General features: G+C 42.2%; 1 protein-coding gene across 3 annotated transcripts in view; it reads left to right on the top strand.

Moving 5' to 3' along the window:
- The window catches only part of LOC143350132 (uncharacterized), a 100503-nt gene that overhangs the window by 76428 nt on the left and 4194 nt on the right, over nucleotides 1-19881 (top strand). For all 3 annotated transcript variants that reach the window (XM_076781995.1, XM_076781993.1, XM_076781994.1), the window contains exon 6: nucleotides 14547-14939. In XM_076781995.1, coding sequence (XP_076638110.1) covers nucleotides 14547-14939 — 393 coding nt within the window. The remainder of the gene's footprint in view (nucleotides 1-14546; nucleotides 14940-19881) is intronic.

Here is a 19881-nt window from a genome sequence, read left to right as displayed (position 1 = left end):
TATTCTAATGAAATCTAAATCGAAAAATATAAAATTACTTCTTCCTTCTACGCTAAGAGATTAGAACACACCTCTTCCTCCTAATCCGCTAGATTCGAACTAATCTTTTCAAATTTCTTCGTGGAGAGTAAGATTAGGTGTTGAGGTAGGTGTAAAATACAGTAAGATAGTATAAGTAAACATAAATAAATGTATACTTAACATATCTTCTCTTCCTCCCACGCCAATAAATTCAAGCAGACCTGTTTCTACTATTTCAAATGATTCAGATATCTCTTCCTCTTCCTAGAGATTAAAATATACCTCTTCATTTTATCTCGAGAGATTCAAATACACCTATTCCTACTATCTCGAGAGATTCAAACATATTTATTCTACCTCCAACTCTAGTAGATTCGATCAGACTTGCTTTTCTCATTTCAAACGATTAAGATTCACATTCTGGAGATCCAAACACATCCGTGCCTATCTCAAGAGATCCAAATCCTTTCTTCTGCCCCAATAATCTTGAAATCTTTTTGTTCCTATTTGCTCTTATCTTTCTCCTACCCTAAAAAATTAAAACACATCCATTTTGTCGCCTTAAAGAAGATTTCTCCAAGTACCTCGTTACTCGTTTCGAGATCTCATGAAATACTGGCGACTAGTCCGAGCCCCCAATCCAATTTTGAACGTCAAATCGATCCGTTGGTCGATCGCGTTGACCATAAATCGAACCGATGACTCGTAAAGCGCTACCGAATACAAATGTCGCGCGGCTCGAATAAACGAATAACAAATATGGCGGCTGTGACAATCGAAAGTTCGATTGTTGTTATTGGAAACGAAACGGGAGAAGGAATATTACGCATGCCCGACGCGTGTTTCTCGTTAAGTGATTCATTCATGCCGGAATCCTTCGTGACGCGTTCCACGCGTGTGTCCGGGACGCTGTTACACGAATTCCCGTCAGCCGGAGGACGCATCATCGGTCGAACTGCATGGCAGGTGGCCGCTATCGTCTTCCTCGTTGGCGTGCCTCTCTCATCCGTCGCGTTTCCCTTCAGGAAACGACGGTACATTAACCAGGGGGATTACGTGTGCCCGTCGCTTCTGTTTTCCTGCTTTGTAAACATCGCTTAAACGGTCACTGGGGTGAGCCCCGGGGACGATGGCGGTCGGGCGCGTGTCGGCATCCTCGCGAACCGCCGTCAGACGCCAACCCCTTTCGACAGGAGACTCCCGCCGCCAATCTGATGGAATTAATCAGAAATATTTCGTAGACACCGGTGTAAAACGACACCTGCGACTAGGGGGGATCGCGACCCTTGGACTTGCACGGCCCTATAGAGGCGGGGGAGCGATACGTTTCGAACGGGGCACTCGGGGAATTTGAGCGATTTATTTGAGTAGCAATGTGCAGATGTTTGGAAATCCTTGAGCCCCTTGTCATTTGGAGTCGATGATTTGATTTGGATCGATGGCTACCAACCTTTTTTCAATCGTGCACCCTTCTCGATTCTACTAATGGTGGTAAAATATTTAAAATTACACCTCACGTTTGAAAACACTGACTTGGAGTTTCTTGGAGCATTATTACATTTCGTACCTTTTTCTAGATTAATATAAATACAACAGTTACATTTATCTACCCCTATTCTCATTGGAATAAGAGTTTGAATTGCACAACAAATTTTAGTAATTATAGGATCTGCAAGTCAATTTATACAGGGTGAGCCACGAATTAGTTCCCACGATTATTCAGCCCTTTTTGATGGTCTGACAAAAAAATGTTTCGTATCGAAGTTAATCAGTATTTAACTGAGTAGAAATTGCAGTTACTTAAATTTAAGAACAAATTGGCTTTCGATAAAAAATTAAGGTCACTGTTATATTTTTAAATGGGACTAGGTATTTTTAATTTCATAGTATTGTAGGCAGTATCGAAACAAATTCAATGATTTGCTACACGATGACTTTCAGATGAGATTCAAGGAAAAATTGCCATGAATCGATTGTCACAATATTTGAAATAACACTCAGACTTCGCATTTAGACGTAAACAAATGAACGCAAACATTACGAATGCTTTATTAATAGCATAACATTTATTTAATCTCAGAACTTAACATACAAAATATAATAAAAGAAAAATTTATACAAAACCAAACTGAAAACACGCATGTTAGAAAGGTGTCAAATCTTCGAACTGCATTCCACCTTCTACAACGTAAAGTTCTACTCTTTATAATAATAAACATTTTTTTGTCAGACCATCGAAAGGGGCCTCATCCTGTATATTAATGATACTTTATTTATCACTAAATTATAAAATACATGCACTAGTTTTATGATACGAATACTACTAATCATACATTTTGACGACAGACTCTACAGTTACTCGGATTCGATGCAACCTCAAAGTCACATTTTGCTAAGACGAAGGTTAAAGAAAGATAACGCCTTTTAATATAGACTCGTCACCGTGCACAGCAGGGAGATTAAAGTGAAAATAGATCAGGAACAATCGCAAAGATCGATGAGTCACATTGTTTAAGGACATGCTGGTTTCCCCATTTTCCATCGCGTCGCTGAGTCACCATATGTCGAACAAAGATTAATCGAAGATCAATGGAAAATCCGTATTATCGAAGGCGTCAGCGTATAAATAATTTTTATCGCTAAATAATGGGTCGCCCGTCCGACCGACGCTATTATTGCAACCGCGAGAAAGAGCAAAATAGCATGACTAACTCCAGAGATAAACGCCGGGAATATTGCGCGGCGCTTAGAAAACGCGTATCGATAACAATGTTTTATTAAAAATTACGACGACGCTCTATCGGCAATTTCGATCGATTCGTAATAAGTATAAAACAATAAAATTTTCGCTGAATTTACCAGGGACGAACACGTCACGATACTTTCCAAGACATCGCTATAATACTAGTTTAATTCTATTAACTCTCGACATTTTGAATTTAATATTTTTGTTATATTTTGGTCCTGCTTTTTACCAGGAAAATGGCGAAGTTTCCATAGGAAATTCCGGATAATTCCTGTGCGGTAGCTACAATTGAATGACTTACGCGAATCTCGCATAGCTTTGATCTCGAGTGACGCGTGTCATCCGTCAAAGAAACCGACTCGAAAGCTATATTGAACAATTCAGCTTCGAAGCTTGCCAGAACCACGCGACGAGCAATGAAACGTTGGGATCGCCGGAGTCTGTGCTGGTAGACTTGCACGAATCTCGCATAAATTTCAGTCTGAATCATGCGCGTCGTCCGTCAAAGGAGTCCCGGCTCGAAAGCTAGTAAACAAAAGCGCGCGTGGATCGCGCGCGAACACGCGGTTACTAGTATAATTCAGGGTCGCGTAGAGCTCCGACAGTGAGTCATACCTAACCGCATCGAACATCGATATCAACTTTTACGTCTCGATGTCCCCCTCAGTCTTTCTACGCAGCGAACGAAACTTGCATTTCCGGCTGATATCAAACGCGGAGCCGGCGAAACGTAAAAAGGATAATTTAATCGAGAGGAAGCATCTCTAGATCCGGAGTTGGGCAAACTTCGTTCTCGAACGACGATTAAAAATGTTAGATTCGCTTGTAAACTAGCTTATGCTGGTCTTAAGTGTTGTCTTGAAAAATTCGACGGTTCTAATTTGTAAATTAATTTATGAATCGAGCGCATAAATATTTTGCCAAGGTCAATATTATGAGTCACTTTCTCTTATACATATAACCGCCGTTCGACTTTAATTTCGAAGATACACACAATAATATTTTCAATATTATACAGCGTACTTGTAAGATTCGGAGTATATTTGGGTTGGGTTAAGGTTATAAACTATCAGCGAGCAAGAGGAAAGCTTGTTCATTGAAGTATGTTCTTTCTGGATTATGGTTTCACAATCTGACACGTAAACGTCATTAATTTCTAAAATTTCCTGGAATCTCGATTCTAATGTGCTTGCCCCCATTCAATCAACTTATGCTAACTATCTTCGTCCATCTTAGTTCCACCATAACTATCATTCATTATACAATCGAACATTTCAATTTTTATCTATTTTTTATAGAATGTTTCATTCTCTTTAACAGTCTTTTATATTCGATATTTTAATTTCTGGTTCAAGGCAACGATCGTTTCCCCGCCATTTTCAATTTTTTCATGTTTCCCGTGCTTTCGCCGTGTATCAACATCCGCGAAAAGATTCCCATGGACGTTTACCAAACGTGTATCATCCCTGTGTCCAGCTGGATCGCGATATTATCGATGAACTTTATTCCCAAGAACTTTATTCCGACGTCCAGCGCCAGAATGAATCATGGCGGCTGTCGTAACGAGAGACTCGGAGCAAAGTCGTATCTTGCGGTCTGTTTACAATTTGATTCACGTCGATTTCGCGGCGAACTCTCGATCTCTTCGCTCCGGGCGATCGACCGATCGCTTATTCGCCTCTCGATTCACGATTCGCTCTCGTTCGGTCGTAGTCGAGCTTGGAATGCGCGCAATAAGGCATGATTAATCCGTCATTAAGGATTCACAGTACGTGCTACTGTGTTTTCGTTCCATTCTGTGCGTCCATTGCTAGAATTCTTTGAATAGATTGAAACTGTTCACAAGCAGAGTCATAAATGCGGCGCTTAATATAATGAGGTAATAAATATTTTGAAAGCTGCTGGTGTTACGTGTCATCCTCTTTTATTAAATACACGCGACATTGATTCTCGTATCTCATATTTTCTTCGTTCACGAGATAATTAGTCCCGGCGATGTAAAAGTTCTTTCTGAATGCATTTGTCCCTATTTACAACTTTTGCCAAAATTATCGATATAGTGACTGTGTGTGTTCTCATTTTGTGAATTATACTTTATTTTCGTGTTTTGCATTTAGCTGGTACACGAGATAATAGAAATTCTTTGGTTTCAATTTTAACCAAAACATCCATTATCTCATTGAAAACTTTCATAATTTGTATCGTTATCAAAGTATCAACCGTGTATTTTCATTGTATGAATTATTGTTTAAGGTTGATACGTTCCTCGTAATCGTTTCGAAATAACAATAAGACAGTCGTGGAATCAATCTGCACTGCACAACGTGTCCTACAAGACGAGATTTTAGCTGTTCAACTGTATTAAGGCAGGGTTTCAGTTAGTCGAGCAATAAAATATTATCGTTTAAACTATACCAACTCTATCATGGATAAAAATACATCAATTTTTCATCGAAATAAACTAGAATTATAGTTTAGACGACCTTCGGTCGCACTCACATCTTTCAAATGCGTGAATGTAAATGACTGATCTGTATGATCGCGAAGATCATCCGCAATCATAGTCCGTGGAATTATAAGAGGCGTATAATACAAAGTATCCTCCCCTCCTCCCTAAGTTGATCTAGTCCGTTTCCAAAGATGATCTCGACGCGTCAAGTGACTAAGCTCGACTTTTAGCCCTGTTGGCTGACTAATTCCACGATTTAACAAGCCACCATGACATCTTAGTGCAAACACGAAGCCAGGAAACGTTGTTTCATACGTTCTCCAGAATTTTTGATCCTCGCTGGACAATGACGTCACGGCTGGGAATAATCCAGAGATGGATCACCTGCCCCGCGCGCGATGACTCCTTTTTCTCGCCCTGAGATCGCACGCCGATGACATTATTGTATCGCGTTCGAGAAGCCTTGAGGGATCTCGGAACACCCGGGAGGAGAGTGACGCTCGATAGTGGTCGTCAATAAGCGTTTCTTCTAAACGTTAGTCATTGGCCTTGAAGGGATTTCCATCCAGCGTGTCCAATTGAATCACTCGCGATGTTCTGCGATCGACAAAACGATCAACGAGTGCCCCGAGATGCGTTTATCTGATTTCGATCGCGATTTGGCGTCTTAAGCCACGTCAGTTTCGGTGTAAAGTTGTGTCCAGTCAGGAACTTGGGTTAAAATGATCGCTTTTGTCATCGGAATTCTTGACTATGGAAAATAAGAATAATAATAAGTCTTTATTATTACACGTAGTAATAAATTTTATGAACTTTACGAACTCCGATATAATTGTTCTTGGCAATTTCGAACAATAAATGTGGAGAGATCTGCACAAAATATAGTGACTTGTTTATTATAATTGCATTATTTCTGATCTATCCAAGGGCGAATCCTTGGAACCGGATGAAATTCAGAAATAATCCAATTGTAATAAACAAGTCACCATATTTTGTGCAAGGATCGAATATCATCAAAAGCAGAGATGATTGCTCGAAGGTCTTCGATATCACAAATCTGTCACTCTAAATATCTTATCACGCGAGTTAGATGTCATACAAATTCGAAACTTGGCTCCGAATATTGGACACTTCGGTTTAGCAGAGCTAAGTTCAAAGATCCGACACGATAGAAACCTCCAAACTTAACAATTCTACTACCTTTGTATTCCTTGTTGCTCAATTTAGGATGATGAAACTGTCGGTTCTGCCTAATGAAATCCTTCAAGCTATACCAAGAAATCGTCACGCTGTTTGAGAGAAGCATCAACAGTCGATGACGAACGTTTCTTCTTAACGTGACCGCATAAGATCCAAACTCTCGATAAAAAAAACAATCGTAACCCTGTGATTGCTATTGGGGATTTTCCAAAATCTTTTGCTTATGAGGATATACCTCGGAAATAGAAATTCTTGCATTATTGCGGACCATAGACGCTTGCACCAGGAACAAGGAAGTCGAAGCCACGCACGAGATGCAAACATGAGATTAGGAATACGGCTACGACCATTCGAATAATTTAATCGTTTTCCATTTCATGGACTATGGAATGCTAGAATAATTAATAGCCATCAAATAAAAACCTATAATGTCGCTTAACGATTGTACGAAAATTTTTAAAATGTATTACAAGTAAACAGTTTTATTAAGTTAACACATATCATTTCGCCTTTACTAAAATAAATATGTATCGAATATTTTAACTGAAAAGTGAACTGAAAGAACTTTAAAATTCTAGTAGTGTATGTAGTGTAGTGAGCCTTTTAAATTCACGAGCTAGTGTTTGTCCAACGGAGAAAGGAAATATTCTTCCGAGAACGGGACGCGGAAGATCGGAGCTCAATGGCGCCCGTTCGCAGCGTGGATTTCTCCGCGTTTTCACGACTCGGAAGCTGTCGCATCGTAAAAACTTTTGTCTCGTGCAACAGTTCCGCGAGTACTAGGACAGCGCGATAAGTCGTAAAATTAGACGCAGGTTTGTAGGCAAATTGCGTAACCGTCTTCGGCAGGTTCTCTGCTTTACGAATGCAGATGCGTGAATCATTGCGTTCGAGAGACGCATAATGCCTCGGATTTATTTTCGTGCCCAGCAAAAGTCAACCTTTGATCTTTTCGAGTCGAGAGCTTTCGGCGAGAACATTTTTCCTCCGATCCAGGTTCTCGAGAGTTCTCTGCGATAGAAAGTGAATCGAAGACGTAGACATTTTGTGTGCAACCAGAAAGTAGGTCTTTCAAATATTTCGAATGTAAATGAGAAGTTTGTCCATCTTTAAGAAATTCTGAGTAAATCGAAAAAATTGTAATCTAGGAATTATTCATAATTCCACCACCGTCGATATCAACCTGTTGAACGAAGCATATTCCTAAAAGAGAATCGTCACGATCGTGGGTCACTGTTGACCCACGCATGTGTGACGGAGGTCACCGGTCCTAGCGGCTCGAGCCGGGCCGTGTGAACTTTCAAACTTTTCGTTCGCGATCGCACGAAAAGGTCGATTTATCGACGGTTCGACAATTAAGTAGCGTTACGTTATGTATTTACGAACAACTCGCGCGACAAGGTCGTCATAGGACGTTGCAGAGCGTTGCGTGCCGCTACGAACAAAATGCACGAAGCCCCGCGAAAACTAGGAAGGAACGGGAGACAGAGAGAGAGAGAGCAAGAAGGCCGATTGTCAGCGACTCTGGAGGAAAGGAGACGCAAGGTAGCGTGGTACACAGACAGCGCGTGTACCCGAGTACGTTCGTGTGCTTTCGTCTCGCCGCGCGAATCGCGTACGTCACAGCGGGGCCGACCAATCGGCGTCGAGCCGGATGACTCATCCAGTCGAGCCTCATGTAAACTCTCTCGTGCCGCTTAGCTAGCAGTCTCCCGCCAACAAGCAAAAGGGCGAGCGCCGCTTTTGCCACGTATCTTTCCCTAACAGTTCTCGTTTTGCCGTGAACGCGTAAACACGCCTCGTCGAGAGGTTGTCGTTGCATCGTCAGTCTGGCCGAAAACACGCCGGATCGTTGATAGAAGATCGAAACGGTACGTCGACGATCAACGAGAGACCCCGTTCTCCCGTGATCCCAGTTTGCGTAACCGCGAACCCGAACGCCAAGTGATCGTTTTGTGATTCGCGAGTGACCGAGGACAGGGATTCGTTTATTCGCTCCGTAACCGTGCGTGTCAAATGGTGAGGTGAGAGTCTACGAAAATCGTGGAGCAAATCTCGCGAAGATCGAACATGAGGATGAAGAAGCAAGCACCGTGCCTCGTGCTGAGGCTCGTCCCTCTGGAGAATCTCGAACCGTGGGGTAAGGGTCCCAAAAGTTTTGTGTATTTTACGTTTCATCGAATGTGAGTCATTCCGGCGTGTGTATGTTCCTGTGGCTCCTCCGGAGACCGGGAGTCTCGTTAGCGGCGTTGCTGGACCGAGATACGATTTGCGTTTTTGTCGCCCCCGAAGTGTGGCGATCCTCTCTTTTTCGCCTACGTTTTGGTTCGAACGATGATCCTGTTTCTCGAAAAATGTACCCTGAATGACACGACGAACAATGCGAATGGTTTCTGGTATCTTCGAGCGTTTCTTGTTACTCGATAGCGATGGGGGTTTAGATACTTCTATGTGGTGTTGAGTTCGAGATAAAAATAGTCCACTCAGCCTTCGTCATAAGATCCGAAAAAGTTGATCTCTGTTAGACGTCCAGCGTTCGGTATTCTAACGTATGTTTCGTTCTGTTGACTGTTCGTGTCGGTTTCTTAATGTTGACGTATCTTTGAAAACAAAACACGAACGTATCGCGAATTGGGTCGTTTGATAAGAGGAGGGTCAGTAGTGGAAAACACCGATTTCAATACAATTTATGGTTTAGTAGGTTTTATATCCATGAAAGCTAAATTAATTTAAGAAAAGAGGGGTTAAAGTTTGAAAAATTCCATTTGGACCGTGTGTGTTAGTAACCATATTGTTCTAACAAGAGTGATCTACTTTCGGGAAATTCTATTGTATGCAAAGGCACAGGATAGAATTATATTACTCACAGTTAAAAATATATTTGTTAATTTCTAACATTAGATAATCAATTATTTGTTGAAGGTAAAGTAAAATGAAGTTTGTTCTAGTGGGATTTAAACGCGAGTCAGAAAGTTAGGATGCAGCCTACGCTCTCCCTACAGCACGACCTCTTGTTGAAACAGTACGGTTAACACATTCCGTCTCGGCGGAATTTTCCAAACTGTAACTTGTCTTTTCTCGATAGTTTATAGCCATTGTTCGGCTGATATATGTACTTACAGTTTTCATACGTATATTCTTATATTTAGCGACTATATTTACCAAATGAAAACAAAAAAGTGTCTAGTAGGATTACAATTTAATATAATTCATAACCTAGCTAACTAAATAAACCTATCTCATCAAATGTTTATGCAGTACCAAAATTGCGTTAAATTTTATATATTCTCGAATAAGATCGTTTAAAATACTATTGAAAGACCTGTACTTCTATATTCTGTTACTTCATTATAACACAAATTAACATTTAATGACAAAAATATTTGTTTTATCAGAAATATAAAATTAATATAAAAATTGCTTAGAACGCGTAATAATCTGGCACCAACCCTGTTTATATTAAAATTTGCGTGTGCCATTACCGACCCTCCTTTCGCGAGTTGTGCGACATTTTGTTTATCTTCATCTTTATTTACATCCCCTTTGGCTGGATGCCACTTGGTGGCGCGGTTAATCACACCTCGCGGCTGGTTACCTGTTCCATTTGGCCGCCTAATTTCCGACGTCAGCCGACAACTATTATGGTCAAAGGTATTTCTGAAACGTCTGGACGCGGCGACGGGAGAATACGAAGTTGGACGAGGCGCGCGGGTAAATACAATCTCCGCGCGATGACTCAGGCTTTGGTATCTCGGATTTTAGGCGTAACGCATGCTCGATGACTCGTTTCGTGTTAATCTCCGGAATGGTGGAATTTACGGATGCCTTATCCACGGGTGGTTGCGCTTAAATGTTTCTCCGCGCCGTTAATCGGACTCTCGTTTGTGCATTAAATCACACCGTAGATAACCTCTTATCCGCCGCAAGCACGAAGAATTCTTTCCATGCGTTCCGTAGTTTGATTAAAGGTTCCCCCGTGAAGTGCCAACAAAGAGATAGGACACGTCGTAAGAACTAAAGGATTTCCATTTCATTCGTGTGGGGAATTTTTCTTATGACGTTCATTTTCGACAATTTACGATCTGGTTTTTTTTTGTAGTTTGAAAATCATGACCTATTTTAAGTTTAATTGTGCAACGAGGATTATCTTAATATGAACATAATAATAATAAATTAAAAACAAACATGCACTAGATACAATAAGATGAAATTGAATTTACGGAAAACTTATCGACCATAGATACGATCTATTCTTTTTAGATTCAGGTAATTTGCGGATAATAATGTTAACAAGTGGTATCGATGTTAGTATCTCAAATCGATAAGTACTATCTTCGGTTTCGACCTTTAAGGATTTCTGATACTCAGCCTTTTAATTAATTGTAACGTTTAATTGGAATCGGTTAATTTATCGATGATTAAGTGCTGAATTACGATGTATCTGTGGAAAGATCTGTGTCCGGCCAAATGCATATGGCGGGCAGCAGTTGTGCACGGTCGCTGTGTAGCGGAATGTGGGTCGCTTCATTTGGGTCATTATAACAATCAAGTTGTTCGAGGTTCGTTGCTCTGGTTTCGCAGGTGCCATGAAAATGTCTCCTCTCATTACCATATTAACCCAAACTGTCGTCATTTTATTGTAAATTGTCAGTTATCGAACGGAACAAATGTTACAATTTCTTCATTATCGACATTCCACGATAATTTGAGTTACCAACTGCTCTATTAGTAACTAGCTTCAATGGCGCGTGGTATTTATTTTCTAGAATCTAGAAATATAATCGCACTTAAATTTCTAAACCAATAATTTTGAAAACTTGAAACACACACTTCAGTGTTAATTAAAAGAAGTGTACATAATTCTATATTTCAGATAGATACGTGTTTGTTTTATACATCGCGTTCTCGAATTAAAACGAGACGCACGCGTCACTGCGTACTTAACCCTTCGAGCCCGATACAAGACAATGTACCGACTAATAAACCTTCGTTAACGGTCGACAGTTTGGCAGTAGATTTCTGTAATTTTTGATCAAATTTTATCGATTGAAAACGTTGTGATAGATATCACACGTATCTTTGGTATATTTTCTGTCAAAGATGGGCAAAATTAACGATATAAACATTTTCAATAACGAATAAAATATGAACAATTTTATACGTGTTATTTCTAGTCATTTATTATTGCGTTAAATTTCATCGATCTCTATTTTCTATGACATAGCTCTTAAAATTTACTAACTATAAATAACTAGCTGAGTCATTTGAGATTGGAAGTCAGGTCATGTTCGAGGGGTTAAGAAGTACAAGGCAGTAGCGTTGGAAATCAGGCCAATGCCCTGCGAAGAAACACGCGTACCCCTTTTCTTAATAATTGCGACCTATTAAGCATAATTACGGTTTGCCGGTCGACAGGAGTACGCATCGGGTATCGCGATGGTTAAACATGAACTTGTGACGTCATAATGTATCATATATCATAGCGTCACGTATTTCGGCATAGCGTGACGGTGCTACCATAGAACGCCTACAATAAAGTTGCAATTTCCCTTGGAACCGGTCTCTCCAGCGTAAGATGTCGTTTCCATCGATAGGTGGCACGGTTGTGCCACTTTGTTAGAGGTATCTAGATCGTAATACCAACTAACCTAACTACGTTAACGAATTTGTTTTGCAGGAAATTGAAAATTGTTACACTAGGGGTCTCACTATCTATTCTAACGGCTAGTAATATTAGTGATTTTGTATATAAGTTACTAAAAGGTTAATATTCGACATAGTTTAAGAAGAAAATACATTTTCCAATGTTTATCAAACTTTATCGACAGGCAGTTGCACTGCATGCTAAACGAAGGGCCATCTGTGCAGACGAGAGGTTATGTGAGGCCCCCGTCGATATGTTGCTACTCGTTCGATGCGTTTAGTATGAAATTTACGATTTCCGGCAAAACCTCGGAAGTAGGTTACGGAGTTGCATTACTTATACAAAACCGTCGATAACAGTTAATCACTCGTTTAAATCCGAATACTTGCTGTGCAGTGTTGACATTCACCGATCAGTGACTTGAATTTTTAACGGTACATATATATTTTCTAGTTCTAGTTCTTGTATGTTACAAAAAACATATAAATTGTGTAAGCTCATATTATCATGATTATCGAAAGGTTAAGTTACCAGTTTAAACACTTGGGCAATTTACTTCTTTACAAATCATTGCTGAAAAAATACGTATTTTTAACGAAACCAATAGTTGTCTTACCAACTTTCTCAATTGCATCCGTGTCACTAACAAGTTAGGTTATATGGATTTATGCTATGTGGACAGTTTTCAATATAAATGTAAGTGCCCCAGTTTAGATTACCGGGTTGCATTTAACCTAAAATTCGGAGGTATTTGGATTTAGTTGCGATTTGTGAACAATAAATCGTATCGTTAGGTGGAATAAGGACGCGTGTCTCCGTTGATTATATTAAATAGAAGTAACGCGGCGGATCGAATTGAATCCGGAAGGAGGAGGGCCTGCCCTCTCCCCTATCCGAAAGGAAGTTTCGTTGCGGCGACTGCGGAATAATCATCGGCCGCGACAGCAGCCACGGGGTTGGCGGCCGTGCGGCGCGACGGCAGGGGGCGAAAAGAGTGACTCATCGTTGAGCCAGGCCAGGCCTCACGAGCTGCAGGTCAGGAGAGGAAGACACTTTTAGCCCACATTTCTTCCTTGCCCCCCTACCCCCTCGCTCATAACGTTCCTTTATTTTTACTCCGGCCGTTTATTCGCGGGATCCCCGTTTCCTCTCTCGCTTCCTCTTTCGTTAAGCTTTTCCTCGTGGCTTTCCTGCTTCGTTCGCTTCAATGATTCCGATCAGACGTTACTAAAAAGCATCCGTTTGCATTCAGTTTCGAAAGAATTTGAAAGAGAATTTCTTTACCATTGTTATGGGCATTCGAAGGAAGAATTCTAGTTACTCGTAACACTAGACTTTCAAACCTTCCACCGGCTTTCTACGTTACTTCTTCGCTCGCGTACCTTAAGGCTGGAAGACTTTCAAGGAACAAGATTCGTAAAGTAGCATCGGTAGGGCTTCGAAAACCGCAAAGAACGCACCTAGAGTGTAAGATTCTAAATTCTTTCGAAGCTTAAGGGCGTGCCAAACGTATTAAATATCCATAGGGCGAGAGGGTTTAAAGATTCTCTTATTTCCACTGCCAACGCCAAACAGTACAGGTTTGAACATTGCACGCGGAAATATGGCGGACCTGCTACGCCGATAGGTTAGGTTTATTAGCTAGTCGTTTTACGAGAAATCGCTGTGTACACAATTCCAGACCGCGATTCCGCTCGGTGGGGAGTCAATCGGTGCATTGTATTCCACAGAGAACACGGAAAGGAAACGGAATGCCTATCCGTCTCGGTCTTCGTTTCCCGTCGTCAACTATATTTGCGGAGCATTTCTTGCGGTCGTCTTTCAAGTTTCGCAAAATCGTGTAAACAGAGAGTTTCTACGAGTGTTTTCGATGAGTCTCGAGCAAAGCAAACAATGGAATTACGGTGGAATACCGCTAACAACAGGTTCGCCGCCATGTTGGTCATCGGTTACCGACATCGAATCTCTCGATGCCTGGTCGGTCACTGCTAACCGACTATAACGTGGATAACAGTCTACGTTTGTTTGATGACGAGTATGACTAATAATTAAACAAGGCATTATTTTTTCACCTGTGTTCAATTTTAGTCTTTATCTAACCTCATTGAATCCCCATCTAGATGCAGTAAATCATTAAAAATTATCGAAAAAATTGATGCTTGAGTTTCGAGCTTAAAGGGTATGTTTACACCGGAAGTTAGATGTTTAGTTTGCATTGTTAACAAGTTACGAAGGAGTTAACACTTGTAACGTGTCCAGTCGACCGGATTTTTCCACAGTCCAGGCAAAAGTTAGGTTAGCAATCAGTAAACAGCACCTGCGCGGTCAGGGTATCGGTGCTTTACCAGTAATTTGATACTTCACGCGACCGGTTCCCACGACCAAAGCGGTTCGAACCGGCCTCGTTAGTCGCCCGGCGTACCTCTAGCTCCCGAAACCGAACCGTTTCTCGTTCTAACGGACACGATCGTCTGTTTGTTTTCCAGGTGGACACAAAGAGTTCCACAGGCGGCACAGGGACCTCTGCGAGGACACGCTTCTCCCAGCGGGCGGAGCTGGCCCGTCGACGGTAGGCGGTTGTCCGAGCCCGGGACCAGGTTGTCCAGTGTTGAGTCTGTCAGGACCGCCGACACCCCAACCCGCGGACATCGACAGTCACCCCGCGTCCCGGGTTTTACCTTTCCTGTACCTTGGCAATGGCAGAGACGCGGCTGATCTGCAACTCCTTCGCGCGTTAGGCGCCACCAGGGTCCTTAACGTTACTTCACAGCTGCCCGGATATCACGAGGAGAGGGGTATTACCTACAGGCAGATCCCTGCCTCGGATTCCGGGCACCAGAACCTCAAACAGTACTTCGAGGAAGCCTTCGACTTCATCGGTGAGTTGTTTGTTCGCGATAGCGACCCTCGACACGTTCGTTGTCCCCAAGATTCGCATACATATTGGTTAAAACAGCTTCGACTCGGTGGCTCTATTGCTTTCCTAGGGATAATAATTCCTGCTTATGGCGACAGTGAACGTGTTATAACTATACTTCGAGAGTATGAAGTTCTCGAGCGGCGGATTCGGGCTCATTCGTTCTCGTTACGATAGAAAACTAACGTATGTGCGAGGGATTGTTCCTCTCGCAAGCGCTTGACCAACTTTCCATTAGTATATATACGTTTCTCGACAGATTCCCAATATACCAGTGTCTAAGGCAGGCTTAGGTTCCTTTTCCTTTTCCATCACTCATCAACAGAACTCCACATATGTAAAAAGTGTATGTCATTAGACATATTACTAATCGTCACTATCAAGTAATTATCTTAACGACAAACATTCCTTATTCCAGATTTCACGAATACCCAAACGAGTACAACTGATTTTCCTGTACTTACACGTGTCGTTCCTGAAAAATAGAATAGTTTCTCGAGAAATGAGTTTTGAGATCTCAGCGTTAACCGGACGGGCTGTAGAGCAGGTTACCGTTAGTCAACCGAGTAGTTGATGAATCGGATGATGAGAGAAGCGTCTGAATAGTTGGCGAGAGGAAACGCGAGACGCGTTTATAATGTACACTGACATTGAACGAACAAGCGTGGTCGATCCATTGACGCTTGCAAACCTGTTGCGCGCGTGATTCGACGAAAATAGGAGGACATATACAGCCATTGGGGTAAATTGGTTTAATTGCATTGACGGTGCGAAGCGTTAGGAGGTTACGGAGGACATTCGCGGAGGCTGCGTTTTTAATTCACCGTGAGAGAGATCGGGAAGAGCGAGCGTGCTCACAAAGAGACACGCGTTGGCCTCTGTCGATGAGTAATTCTTTCGGCTGACTGGGTGTGTCCTCGGGCAATGATCGTCATTGCCGTTTGCGTCTGCGGACGCTCGAAGCTCCTGCGACTCGTTCACGGTTCGTAGTTCGAAGGTATCGTTGGTGGAACAAATATAGCAATCCACTTAAGCTAGTTTCAAAGTGGTCTATTGTGGACACAAATCGTAGTTTATTGACTATTCTTTACTGACTATGAGGATCTTCTAAAAGATTTTGTATAAACAAAATTTCGGGGCGGTTTTTAATAATCCCTTGCAATTAAGGACACTAACATCTTAACTGTACTTTTTACAAGATCGATATATTCGTTCTATCAAGTGTATAGAAATGGTTGTCTAGCAGACGAGATCTAGGTAGCGGTCTTCGTCTAGGCTGTACCAAACGCAACAACTTCCTAACGGCCCCGATTTAAGGCGTCCCTTTTATTTCCCCTCATGGAAACCAAGGACTCGATCCTTTGTGACTCGCGGCGGTTAAACTTTCCATCCCGTCTGGAGCTTGTTGCGAGGTATAAAAAGAGTTCCCATGTGTGGCGATGGTGTGTTCACTTGTTATCAAGAAGATTACCTGGGGTACACATCGATGGATGTAGACTGGGAACTTAAGATTAAATATTGTTTAATCTCAAAATAGTAGCGAGGCGCAGTCTAAGATTCTTCGATTCAATTGCTCCTTGACACAGGAACTAGGATTTTTTGTACCCTATCTTAGACAAAAACGTTACAACTTCTGAAATATGTTAGCTCGTTCTAGTTTCTTGACATCAAGTATATCCTATTTGCAAGAGGAGGAATTCAATAAAACATGGGATTACAGGTCTTGTTCAAACGTATATTCATCCTGACCATAGGTCGTCTTTGTAAATTCTTATTAAAATTGGGTCCTACCCTAAAACTGGCATCTTGGTCGCCTGTTTTGCATACATGCCAAAACGTTGGCTACCAGTTTCCTGCGCAGAACAGCTGAACGCAAGACCTTGAGGGGTGAAGTCAGCGTTGCTTTGTTTGGCCACAAGAGACGTCTTAACGGTCAACGCTCCAAGGTGCCCTTCGTTTCACGCAACAGTCCCTACGGTGTTGGGACGGTTGGCCAGGTACAGCATTCCACCAGTTGCACATTCGGTAGGGCTCTCCCCGGTCGCGCGTAGCCGTGCATGCACGCATGAGCACACACGTAAACGATGCTCGTTCGCGTTACGCACACGTCCCCGCGTGGGTACAGAATGCGGTGCAATAAACACACGACTGACACGGACGAAGAGAGGCAGACCCAGGCACTGGGGCAACGCGAAGAAGGGGATTCACGGGTGTGCATTCGCTGGTTCGCTCGCGCGCGTGACTCATGGTTTCATGAATGGAAGCCTTTCGTCTTCTAGTCCTCGCGCGGTGAATGGTCCACCGGAAACGGCTGGTTACACCCTGTTTCCGTTACACCAAACTGCGTCGTGCAACGCCACCGACGAGGGAAAAAACGGGCGAACGTTGCGTCGACGCGCGGCATCCGTGGATCTGCGCAGGAACACCGGGCAGCTGTGCCCCGAACCCCATTAGCCTACTGTCTTCGACGAGCTTTCACTGAGACAGGGAAATGTGCAATTATGTTGTGTGGTAGAGAGTATTCCTAAGATATTCTTGTAGAAGGTATACAGTGCTGTGAATAATTATTAGCTCAATATTTTCCATAACATTGAAACAAAAATTTACCAGTTGCTCTTATGAGTCGTTTTTTAATCCTTATTGACCTACTGTTTTGGGACGAATAGCTTGCACTAAGGCAAAGGAATATTCATTGCACTTGTATGCTATATTAAGGAGTAATCAGGAGATACTTTTATAGCAGTTACTAAATATTATGTAAATATTCAATTGAATTTATAAGTATTAGGCTTGCTGGCTTAAATGAGAAAGTTTTGTATGCACAGGGGAAACATTCGTTGCAATTATGTACCTTATGTTAGGGAGTATTCAGAGAATACCTTTGCCTAGTTACTAAATGAAGTAGTCTTAGAGAATATGTATGTTTGTTTCGTACGTACAAATGCCTTTGTTCGTGGCGACTCGTTATGAGAGTCGTTTACGAACCCCGGGGTTAAAAGCTCAGCTTGACCAACCCGTTTGATAAATATCAGTCCAATTCCAACGTTTGATCGTACACAATTGCGCAGCGAGTCGTAATAGCTTCACGTGTTCCGAGAACATGAATCTCCCGCTTTAATTTTAACTTTCCAAAGAACCACGGAGCCTCCGGGGGAGAAAACAAACAGCGTCGAGGCAACAAGTATGCCCGATTTCCCGGAACTCGATATCATTTTCAGGATCGCGACAGGTGTCGCAGCTTTTCGTCATTGTGTACACATGTGCCTTCTGTTACCAAAATATATCACTGCGGCACCCTGCCCAGCCACTTCTCGTTACTCTCTCCCACTATGAGTCACACCCTCTCCCACTTTTTTTCGATAGTATCATTTTTTCACTTTTTCTCCCTAAATAGTAATTTTCTATTTTAGACTTTTATTTCTATCACAGATTTATGGGTATGTACCTACTTCTACCAGAGGAATCAAAATGATTTATAACGTATAAGTTCTTAAATTTACTTTTAAAGTTTACCTAAATTCTGTGGTGTATCTAGCCACACTAGTTACATAGCGTTAATCCGTTTTCTCGTGTTTTCCTCGTTCGTTTCGTCTTTAATGATCTCCGTATCCCCTCCCTGCATTTTCCCTCACCCTTTCGTTCTCCCCTTTTGGTTTCTCTCTCCCCAATTTTTCCCGTTTCTTCCTGGCCATTCGTCAGTCATGACTCATAGCAGATGCCGGCTCGCAAAGTCTATACGAGCAATCCTCGCACGCACGACGCTCAGCTAGTGCGTTACGGGTGTCATTTAGGGGCTAATGTACCACCCCATATCGCTTCGGCCAACGCTTACCTAAACTACTTCGATTACGCGACCCTCGATACATGGGTTAGATAAGATTCGTCTCGCTTCCAATCTCCGTTTAGCGATTTATTAACGATTAATCGACACTTCGGGCAATGGGTCAGGAATACTTTCCAATGTCAAAGGTCGTTCTCCCCATTCAAACTCAGGGTACATTTTCCATTCTGGCAATCGCTGTCGTTGGAACTAAAATATTATTTGTTTTATCGTCGTGGCGTAATGGTTGAACTCAAGATCGATCTAATAGCATGACCCCATCAATTTTAATACATTTATTATATATATTGTGTGGGAGGATTTCATCATATTATCACTCTGCGTCATTGTGGCCTAATTATAGAGAATATAAATAATTATTAGAATGAAAACAGTCAGAAAGCTGTCTTTATCAAAATTTTGTTGGGATGTCAACAATAAAAAACAATGCAATTAAGCCTTTTAACTTACTCAACTAATTCATGATTTCATTTGGAATCAAGCTTCATTCCTATTCCATTATATTTGCCTTATAAAAACTAATTTTTATCGGAATTGCGTACGTAACGTTGAAAGATAGTTGGCGAGAATTAGGGACCAAAATTGCTCACGAACCCTATGTTGTTCTTTCGAAACCTAACCTCGCAGGAATTCTTCCGCAAAAAACAGCGATTGGAGAATTTTTTCGCGCGGACAGTCGTCGTCGCCGCGTGTGTGTGCACGTGCACTTGCAGCGGCTCTCATGCTCTCTTCAGCACGTAGTAGGACGTTACATAGGATACGGGCGCGCGTCGCCGTGACTCATTGGCGATACGATAGCGTCCCCCATGTTACGTAACCGAATCGCCTGTTTGGGTTACCACGACTGGTTTGTTTGACCGTTTATAACGCGATCTCGGCGTCATCCGAGCGGGTTGCACGGCCGGTCAGAGCGTTGTGTTCGCTCATTCCCGTAAATCGCCTCCTAGAAATTCCGGATGACGTAGACTCTAGACACGCGTCGATGACCCTCATCCCTGAGCCCGTTTCACTCTAACCTATGCGGCTCGAATTTCTTCGAACGGAACGGGTTCCTTCGAGCTCG

The sequence above is a fragment of the Colletes latitarsis genome, chromosome 14, assembly GCF_051014445.1.
Source record: "Colletes latitarsis isolate SP2378_abdomen chromosome 14, iyColLati1, whole genome shotgun sequence".
NCBI classification, from domain to species: domain Eukaryota; kingdom Metazoa; phylum Arthropoda; class Insecta; order Hymenoptera; family Colletidae; genus Colletes; species Colletes latitarsis.
The sequence above is the reverse complement of the archived record's forward strand: the minus strand, read 5'-3'. Positions and strand labels throughout refer to the sequence as shown.